At 31.5% G+C, this 11,263-nt stretch overlaps 1 protein-coding gene across 1 annotated transcript in view; it reads left to right on the forward strand.

Moving 5' to 3' along the window:
* The window catches only part of LOC130443097 (chaoptin), a 33,779-nt gene extending 23,954 nt beyond the window's left edge, over window positions 1–9,825 (forward strand). The window contains exons 13-16 of the mRNA XM_056777563.1: window positions 745–870; window positions 961–1,080; window positions 4,117–4,355; window positions 6,885–9,825. Of these exons, the coding sequence (XP_056633541.1) occupies window positions 745–870; window positions 961–1,080; window positions 4,117–4,355; window positions 6,885–7,155 (756 nt within the window). The 3' untranslated portion in view covers window positions 7,156–9,825. The remainder of the gene's footprint in view (window positions 1–744; window positions 871–960; window positions 1,081–4,116; window positions 4,356–6,884) is intronic.
* The last annotated feature ends 1,438 nt before the right edge of the window (window positions 9,826–11,263 follow it).

An 11,263-nucleotide genomic window follows, 5' to 3' on the forward strand; every position in this document is an offset into this window, starting at 1 on the left:
TTTTCTGTATAATTTTCTTGAGAATGGAGCTTATAAGAAAATTTTTGTAGTTTATACATAAAATTTTTGAATCGAAAATAGCACTTCTGCCAAATATTTGTGTGTGGTATTGATTATAACTCAAGCTATTTGGAAATGGTTATACAAAACAAAGATAATTAACAAAACAGAGTAAATATAGACTAAAACATAACAGACTGATTAGAATATTACAACCATTGATATTCTACTTTGATTGGCAGGCCTTTTTAGAACGAGATAAGTCGTGGTTTTCCAATACTACCAGCTATTATCTCTATTATCAATCCACGCATATTGACCTACGATCTTTTTCTTCTACAATTGAAAGTCTCGAATTCTACACTAATGTCTATAATAATATATTTATAATTTGAACCAGCACGTTTTTCCAGTTCTTGTTCATTTGTATCTGTTTTTTAGGTAGAAATCACTTGCTCCATTTTCAAATAATTTATAATACCACTATTTTATCACTAGAAACAAAACTTCAAAATGCGATAAAAGCAGATTGATAAAGGAGACAGGTTCAAATGTTTGATTGCTGGTCTCAACAAATGAGAAAATGAGACATTAATTGTATTATTTGATTACACCTCGTATATACTTAATAAAAGATTGATTTTGAAATTATCACCAATATTATGAATATTATAACAGTGCAATCAGAGTGCTAAAATCTTCTTATTGGTTAAATGTTATTTCAAAACATCATGTTTGTTTTAGACCGGAGTGTTTTGTAAAATGTATTCCCTTCAAACATTGAAAATGGATAACTTACCAAATGTTAAAAATTTGAACATTCCAACTTTATTACAATACAACACTGGTTTAAGGAATCTAGAAATACACGTAAGAATCTCGTAATATTGTATCATAACTTTGATGACATGAATTTTTCAGCAATAAGCTTGTAGTAGTTCTAAAATCTGAATCTTACAGGTTGATTCTCCCACAGATGACAATTTAGAGAAACAAATGTCCGGTGACTGGCCTTTGAAACTAAAAAATATCACTTTTACTGGCAAAGGGCTCAAAAAATTAGGAATAAACGTCTTGAACGTAAGTGAATATCAATCAACTATTATTTAGTTGTAAATTGTTGAGAGTTGAATTAAGATCGCGACATTACCCATGCGTTTTGGATTGCAGCAGTACTAGAAAGAAGTAACGGATTAATTTGATATTATGCACAATTATTTATAAGCGATGACAATACAATTATATTAGAAACTCGTATCATATTTTTGTCAGTATATCTAAGGAACCTACATGAATAGAAACGTTTATACAGTTCTGGTCGGGCTCATGGCTAATCAATGTTCCTGTCCTAAAAGCGTTGAATTATACGACATTTTTAATGCCTGCATTTTAGGATAAAACTAGGAAAAAATTATAAGGATTGAGCAGCTCAAGCGACATTGATTATCTCCTCAGTCATTTTAAATTAATATAAAGAATTATTTTAAATATCAATCAAGTAGCAGATTTGTAAACTTTTTTAATCTTTATAATTTACTCCAATCGTGCAATTATTTTAAACATAGTTCATTTGACATCCTTTTTAACATGTCTGTTGAGGTCTACCGGTATACTAATATCGTTTCTTTATATGGAGAATTTCTTGATGGAAACGCTGACAATGATAAAGAGCAAAGAAACCGAGAAAAATGCGTTCGCTATTGTGGAGTGAGACTAGAAGAACTATATCGTGAAAGCCATGATTTGGCATCGCTAATACTTACTAACATTTATTTATTTATTGTGTACCAGCAGTCAGGTACGAGCGACTTTATGTGTGGGAACTACACGGCTTACATCTTCTGACTTTTAGAAAGAAAAATCTAAGTATTTAGTATTCTTTGTCGAGGGTCAGCCTCGCTCTTCGGATCCTTGCAGAAACGACACGAGCTGTTGGTAGTTTCTTCGAGGTGCTTTTCAGATAGTATTTCACCGGACAATGTCTTGTAAGGATACCAGAAACTCTCCTCAGCTCCTCTTTGTTTAATGAAAGGACTTTTTGGGTCTAGTTAGTAGAATGAGAGAGAAAACTTTTTGATTGTTCCAGACCTGGGGTCTTACTCCTTGTTTCTTTGTTCTGGTTGCTCTATAAAAGTAACTGTTTCGCCTTTCTTCACCAGGTTATTATCTTGTGCATTGCCATTCACAACGCGTGGTGTGAGAGCCACAGTTTAGAGACTGAGTGCTTTCCTTCAATTGATTTTACTCAATTTCATAAGAGTCAAGGTCTTGAGACATTGGGGTCGCTAGGGATATTTCGCCAGTGTTGTTTTTTGTTTTGTAGTCAGAATCTTTCTAGATATCTTCGAGAGGATCACCCTTTCAACTTCTGTTAACTACATTTATATATTTGAAGTAGTTTTTGAAATATTCCATAGGGAATAAGTCAGTTTTTTCTAAATTCCCACACATGGTTTAGTTTTGGATATAATGAAATTTCCCTACAATATGTTTGATAGTCTAGATAGTCCACCTATTTTATAGGTGGTTTCACACTTTGGCCGAAAGTTGAATCATTTTTGTAATTAAAGTTCAGAGCCCAAGATGGATCTACCAGCATAACTATTTATCAAGTTGGTATACATTTATAGTTTCTCTTGATGAATCATTATTGTTAAATTGTGCTCGTGTTTTTGTGTCCTATTAATTTTATATAGTGTTAGTTGTTGTTAATTTTTTAACATAACTTTCGATATATGTTGTGTATAACATTAAGAATCTATTAATGTAATGCATTTGTTCCCAAATACTCATAAGGACTTACAATGTTCTAATAGATGGCGTCCGGCTATAAACAATACAAAATTGACTGCAAGAGGGATTTGTTATGAGGTTGAAGTAATAAAATTTATGAAAGTAAGGTTTAATTAAGTAAAATGTTGAATCTTAATTGCTTATGTTTGTGTGCAATTTTTTTTTAAATAAATATTTTCTCAAGTTTTATTTCCACTTTATCAATAAACATTAACATGTTTTGTTTAAATAATCATTATAATTGGAGAATTATCATATTTCTTCCAAAGCCCGATTTCACTCGAGTAAGGAGAAAACTGCTCTCACAATAACTTTAATATTTTTCTCCCAAAGAGATTATAACCAATAAATTTCCAAATCTATTTTTTTCATATTGACTCTAAAATTTCATTCTATGTGATACTACATCTTCAAAATGTGTCATTTTGAGAAATATAGACAAAAACATAAATTTTGAAGTTAGCTGTATAAATCACCTCAAATAATTTAAATCGCGTGCCATTTATAAAATTGAAATTTGCCAGTATTTTATCAACGACGTCATATTAGTAGTTCAAGTTCAGATCCCCAGTCGAAGTCAATTTGGCTAGAACAAATAACATTGTCATGATCCATCTAAATATCTATGTCTAGAATGACTCTTCCAAATGTACTTATTCTTCTTAGTATTTTTTTATGCATTTCATTTATTTTAATCTACTTTCATATTTTTATAATTTTCCCAAAATTGCCAAAATTTATTTGCATAATGATTTGTTCCAATGCTGTCATGATATTTAATTGCATGTGAGTGTTTTAATATAAAAATATTTTTAAAAAACTACTATTTTTCATCATAGATCGCCTCCTTGAGTTTTTAATTTGTTGGTTTTTATATGAAAACTCATCCTTCATATGTTTTGAAATTAATTCTATATCATATAGATTACATGACATCACACTAGTCTTATCGCTTGACACTATTTAAACCTACTTAAACACGTTTACCGTATATAAAATCAGTTTCCATTAAACTTTCCAGAAAATTTTAACAACATAATTGAAAAAGAGCTTGAAAAATTGACTCTTCAATGTATTTTTAATAAAATCAAAGATAGAAGATCAATTAATGTATTGCCTAACACAATTTATGAAACTCCTTGTTTAAATTGTATCAAAGAGTACATTGGTCAATCTAAGAGGTCATTCACCTGGCAGTGATTTAATACAAATAATTTTTGTTGGCCATGAAAAAAGAATGAAGTCACTTTCTGATTTCTCCACAATTAAGGACATTTCAAAAGTACCCCATGTTGCTTACTGAGTAATTTTACTGATTTCTAGGGTGTAAGAAGCCCTGTGTTACATTTTGGCGTTCACAACACCAGTATAAAAAATTTGCCGTCCACTATGTTTGATAATATTAAAAGAGTGAAAAATTTAACAATTGATGTCAGTAATAATCAAGACCTTCAACATTTACTGAATCCTTCAAAAGGTAATATACCTAATTTGTATCAAAAACCCTTCTTGACGGATTTGGACATTACTGGTAATAAATGGACGTGTGATTGCGATTTAGGGTAAGTTCTTAAGACATATTTATACTAGAATACAATCGATTAAATTATTCCGCCTCGAGTATGCCGAAGCTTTGAAATATTTCATTATAGTACTCTTAATGACTTTTTTTAAATAACTGTTTTCAATAGGTTTTTTACTCAATTTTACCTATTACTTATAAGGCTTTGGAAAAATTAGGATTCTAATTCTTATGTTTAAAATGTTTGCCTTCCTTTTCTTCGCTAACAGATTATACATCAATAATTTATGTTCCAAAACTCGATTTCAATTAATAGCCTTTGTGATGCTGTATCAAGAAAATTCCGTATATACGTAGCCATATGTACTGCGTATAATGAAGTTAAGGCTATGAAGATTGATTTATAAACTACCGTCCCCCGTCGGGCTTACCAACCGTTGCAAACTGTCTAATATCTGTCCATTCCATAATCAAGAGAGTATTTAAATGCTGATTGTTTTCAACTTTTCCTTTCCTAAACTGAACCCATTCTTTTATTAATGAGAGATGATAAAACTTTTAACTTCATATATCCAACAAGACATTCCAGAAATTCCTCTTACTGAAAATCTAATTTGTCCTAAGTTAATAACTCGATGTTAAAATAACTGTATTCTGATGTCGTACCATCTATCTAGCGGTTTGACCCTCGCAATTCTTTAGCTTCATCAACCATCTGAGTGCTGCATGATCAGTTGGGATCAAAAATGTCCTTCTATAGAGATTCTGGTAATAGTGTTCCCTGGACTTCACTACCGGCAAACTTTCTCTTCTCATTTTAGTTTCGAAAGTACTTCATTGAAGTATCCCCCTCTTTTTGTCTTATATGGATCTGTGACAGCAGTCTTTCAATACGTACTTTAGTCGCCTAATGGTTATCTTAATATCGGCGCCATGATTAAAGGTCCCTTCAAGGTTAGGAACGCCTTTTGACAGTATCCATACCAATCGAAAGTTCTTGTCCAGTAAGTGGCTTGTCAGTATTTCCAAATTTCCTTATAATTTTTTGAGAGTATTTGTGAAGTGCAAGGGAACTTCTAACTTGATGTTTGTCAGTTAATTGTAATCATCGCTGAATGTTCACTATATGACTTGGATTGTTGACTTGGTTATGGGATAGCTAATACTTCTTCGGGTTAAATAGGAGCTGGGCAGCTTGGAGTCGTTTGAGTACGTCTCCTAATTTTTTTTCCAATACTTCAATGTCGTCCAAATAGACCAGGCATGTTTTCTAAGACAACCTTCTCAAGTCTTTCAAATATTGCGGGCGCATTACAGAGACCTAATGGTATGATGCTGAAGGCATGTAGTCTTTCCATGTACTTTATAATCATCCTCCTTTCCAGACTATCGAATGCTTGATTAAAGTCGATGAATAGCATTTGCATATTAATGTGCTCATAGCTTTTTTCGACCATTTACTTTATAGTATGTACGACAACTACTGTAGAAAACTAATACCTCTATCCTCTATAATTACTACATATGTTGAGATTTCCTCCCTCCAGTATTGGTATAATCAATCTAGTAGACCACTCTCTTGGCATTGCTTCTGTTTCCCATACTCTTTCTATGATCTTGAATATCTTGTATCTTAGTTTATCTCCTCCATATTTTATTAGTTGATTCACTATTACTCCTGCTCCTCCTGTTTTATTGTGTTTCAATTTGTCTGTTATGTCATTACATTCTGCTTCCGTCGGCTTTTCTTCATTCTCTAATATGGCACCATTGTCACTTATATCATCTTCTTCGTATTCACTGTCTTCTTCCGTTAATAATTCTTTGAAATACTGACTCCATTCTCTTTCATTAATATTTGTTGTATTTCGTTTCCTATTTTGTTTCTTTATATGTTGATATAATTTTACATCATTTTTATTGTCATTTTCTAAGTTCTAAGTCCATTCTATCATTTAAGTATCTATCCTCTTGTTTCATAGTTCTTAGCCATTTCAGCCTAGCTCCTTTTTTCTCTTTAATTTTTATTGTACATTCCGTGTCAAACCAATCGTTATTTTTTCTAATATCTTTTGTACCAATGACTTTTTGCGTTGGATTTATAACACTTTTCTTAATCTCTTCCCATTACTCATCAATAGTATCTTTTTCTTTACACTTTAGTATTTGCTTTTCTATTTACACACAATATGAGAACTGAATTCACGAACCATATATTTTACGTTCTTGTTTTTATCAAATTATTTTACTGGATGCTAATTATTTTGATGGGCGCTTTTGAAACCAGGTGGTCCAATTTAGGAAAGTCATTGTCTAATTTGTATTATTGGCAAATATTCCAAACAATTGTGATATTAGACATTTCAAAAGGCCGGACAAAAAGATTATGGTTTAGAAATAAGATAAACTAAAATTGAAAGTGCTCAAAGTCTTAATAGCAACAGTTTAATTTTTAAAAGCAATATGTTGAAAAATTATACAATATAGACAACTTTAAGTTCATCTCCAATGCTGCATACTCTTGTTGCTTTCGTCCATTCTAATAATTAATATTTTTTTATTCTTTCAGATGGGTCGAGGTTTGGTTGAGGAAGCGTCGACAGTACTTATGCGGAGATAGTCCGTCTCTTACTTCGTCTTTCAGTGATCCAAAATATACTTGTAGACACGCCGACGATGATCTCCGCACAGCTCTTTGTAGTAACAAAAATAACCAATCCGTTATCGATGTTTTAAAGACAGACATTGAGTGTGGTTGGAGCGATGCAACACATTTAAGCGGCGTTCCAGTTTTCGGATATACTCTGCTCATAATTATTTCAATGTTAAATTTCTTCTAAAATTGTTCTCCGATTATTAATTCGTACTTACTATTATAAAAATTTCCTGAATTGGGAGACATTAGTTCTATTTCATTGATTGGCAACTGTGAGCAAGCGTATTAATGGTAAAGTTCTAATTAAATACATGAAATGTAAAAATACGGAGCTTTAATTGTTTCAGTGGATTTCAACGAGTTCATTTATGAGTTTTTATTTCAATTGAATATTTCTAACCTCTCTTTGATGTCTTCTATAAAGCAATTTGCACCAATATTATAGGTTTAGATCATTCATTTTTCCCTTGAATGTCATTTAGTATTGTTGATATTTGAAACGAAAATATATTGCAGCCCTAGAAACAATTTTTGTTGTATTTTTGCCCCTGAGATGTTAGTTACAAATTCAAAAGTTATTGTATAAATTGATTCATTTGGTAACTGATCCTTTTTGTTCTCAATTTCGAAAAGAGAAAGTTTCTTAAAATATAAGACAAATCAAATTGTAGGTGAATTTGAAGATGTAGATATCAAAATAATCCTAGATTTCGTCTAGCAATATTACATTTGAAACTTATATATATATTCATCATGTATATATTCACGATATTACTATCACTAGTCAGATAGAAAGCACATAATTTAAGAATTTATTCACATACATCTGTTACTTTTAAAATCATTTTAAGTGACTTTGTAGCTTACAGAAGAGTAGTTTACGTGATACTTCCAATAGCAATCGTCCATCATATGGATATTCTATTAGCATTATGTCAATTAGTTTCAACGTAAACCTCTACTTTATTATCCCCAAGAAAACTGTACTGCTACTATGGTGTCGTATATAGTGGAACTTAATATACACATGAAAAAGTAATATTTTTTCCGTTACAAAAACTTCGTTGATTATATTTTGTTTTCTCTTGAGCCATTTTTACTAAATCAATGCAAATACATTTTTGTTCTTTTGTTTTTTCAAACTATTTTGGTGCAATTGTTTCCTATTCATTTTTCATATAATTGAAAAAATCAATAAAATTTGAACCATATTCTAAATAGTTAATAAAAAAGGCTACATCTTGGACTTCCAATAAACAGGCTCGTCGGGAGTGTCAAAATCCATTTGTTTTATATAATTGGGGAATACTATGTATATTAACAGACATCTATGAGAAATTTTTCGAGCCCTCTTCAAGACCAAAGAGTTATTCACCCCACAAAAGTTTCTAATTCTCTACAAGGCCCGGATATGCCCATCTTTGGACTATTACTCGCACATTTGAAGCTCTTCAGTATACTCTGAGGATCCAGAGTTGACCAGAAACCTGGAGAGTTTAAAGTAAGAGAGAAAGGTCGACTCTATTCTATCGATACTACCATGGCAGATGCTATTTCGAGCTCTCCATCACCATAATCCAGCTAGTATTTACAAGACCTACTCGACAAGCAAACGTGGCTTCGGGTTCGCCTGCAGACACCTATAACGTCAATTTACCGAGACTATTTTCTTTGGAGGAGTACAAGCCTGTGGAATCAGCTATCAAGGCACGTCTTTTCGAACACTACAGCTTACAGAAGTTTAAGATCAATATCCACAGGCATCTGCACGCGGTAGGCACTACTCTAACTACTCTAGTGTAATAGGGTCTACTCTCTTAAGATAGCTTTTTACATAAAAAACAGTTATTCTTGTGTTTACTTATCCTATTCATAGTTTTGATATTAGAGATAGGATGGTTTCGAAGCTGTTTTTCAAATCCTTTTTTGAATTTGTGAGCTGAAAACAAAGCTCAACGCACGTTTTACATATGAAAGATTTATTCCGATTTCCCGAATAAATGTCAAAATGGACACTTTATTCTTATAGAAGATTTATGACAAGAGTCAGTATGATAATATGAAGTACAATTTCAAACTTTGCAAACATAGGATGGTTAGATTAGGGGTGGATGGTAGGAAGCTCTAAGATTAAAATAAATTATTTTGTAGCATACAACTGAGGATTGTGTAACCTACTTAATTAGTTATTATTTTTGATATGTATTTTGCTAATGAGCTTTTTGTATTGAGTTCAAAACTAGAGCTGAAATTTAGTAGAATTTTTTTAATAAGCACGTTAGTAATATTTAGAATCAGTGGTAAAAGTATCAATTCGTTGACACACATATTTGACTCATATTTATTCCTATCTCACCTGAAAAAAGTATAGTCACACATCGATTTCCTATATTACATATGATATCACATCGTAATTATTGAATATCCAATCTATATGTTAAAGAAACTTCGTTGACTTTTGAATTACTAGGGGCGAATATATCTTTGGTTTTTTTGGAAATTGGAAGAGCTGGTTTGTCATTTTATCATTCGAAATAAACTCTCGAAAGCTCATGTTTATTAGATGTGGATCAAACCAATATGAACATTTTGAGGTTAAGTTATTTCAAATTGAAAAGTTCTTGGCTTGTTATGAGTGTATGCGAAATAATTTTATTTATCTATCATCTTTTAATTCAATTTTTTCTTTTAAAATAAGTTGAAATAAAATATTTAGGATTATAGTAGAAGTTTTTTAAATATACAAATGTACGAATTTTAATATTTTCAACGGCATGTCACTATTAATCAATTGCATAATGTATTCACAATAACTGATAAATATTTTTGGATTAAAGAAAATAATTCATGAAAAGATTTGTATCATTCTCCAAACCCTCTTAACATTTATTCATTTATCCTCAGTCAATCTCAATGCAACCATTTTAAATGTATTAAAATTTTTAAGACTCTTTCAATTCACTTCACAATTCACTGATATTTAGTATATTGAAAGCGGAAATGAGCTACAATATATGTATATAGGTATATATATATATATACCATTTACCCCTAAAACCTGCAAAAAATAGGATTTATGTTTTTGAGATTCGGAAAATTTAACATTTGGATTTGATAATGATTTATAATACATAATTACCTTGACGTCTTCTCATACATTTTCATAACAACATGTTCTTTAAAAAATATTTGAACTCATATGTTACTTCTGGTCAATGGAGAACGGAGCTGTATTCTCTTCAACTCGTGTGAGTTTTCTTCTCAGAAGAGTGTGTTTCATAGCCATTCGAATGGAAAAATGGCCGGCAGCATGGAAATGAGTCCGTTTCGTCGTAGTATGCGTGTAAAGTCATTACATTTGAAATATGGTTTTATAGAACGTTACTTCTATACTTTCTTTCCGCAGTAAAAACCACGTAAGTTGTCAGTAAGATGTTATCAAGAAGAGCTCTCTATTAACGTTCCATTTACTTTCGGTGTTGGATGATTCTCTAGTTTTCGTAATAATATAAAATCCAGTTTGTCCTTTACATTCATTCCTTGTACGATGAATGGGTTCTGCTTCTTACAGTTATCTTTAAATTTCACCCAATCGTTGCTTATAAAAACTGTGTATGATATCTCATTTTTTTGATCTTTTTATTTGTTTCGTGGACTTTCATATGTATATGCGCGCTAAGATCTAAATCTGATTATGTTACAATTAGGATTTGTTTTTGTAATTCAAAGGTACAGCACCACCATATTCATATTTTGGTTTTGACCACTGCAGCTCAGAATAACAGGTAAGTAAGTAGAAAACTAACCTTACTGAATGTACATGCCCCATAAGAGGAGAAAGATAATGAAGTAAAAAATGAACTTCACGAAGATATACAATTTATTCACATTGAAATATGATATTAAATTAGTATTAGGAGACTTTAATGCCAAAATTGTGAATGAGGACACATACAGAAAAACGACAGTTGTGAAAACTAAACATAGTGATAGTGATAAAAACAGGAAGATGGCGATAGGATTTGCAGCTTGTTAGAATATGAGGATTATGAGTACCTACTTCGACAATAAGTCTATCCACAAAGCAATTTTGATCTCTTCAGATGGCCGCACAAGGAATCAATATGATCAAGTATTACTGGAAAGAAAGCACGCAAGATGAATAATGGATGTCAGAACTTACTTACTCCGATCACATATTGATGATGACATGACTAAAGAAAGAAACCCCAAAAAAGCGAACAAAGGATACAAGATCTCAGAAGCCATAAAGAAGATGGATGAGCTTGTAG

This window comes from Diorhabda sublineata, chromosome 4 (genome assembly GCF_026230105.1).
Source record: "Diorhabda sublineata isolate icDioSubl1.1 chromosome 4, icDioSubl1.1, whole genome shotgun sequence".
NCBI classification, from domain to species: domain Eukaryota; kingdom Metazoa; phylum Arthropoda; class Insecta; order Coleoptera; family Chrysomelidae; genus Diorhabda; species Diorhabda sublineata.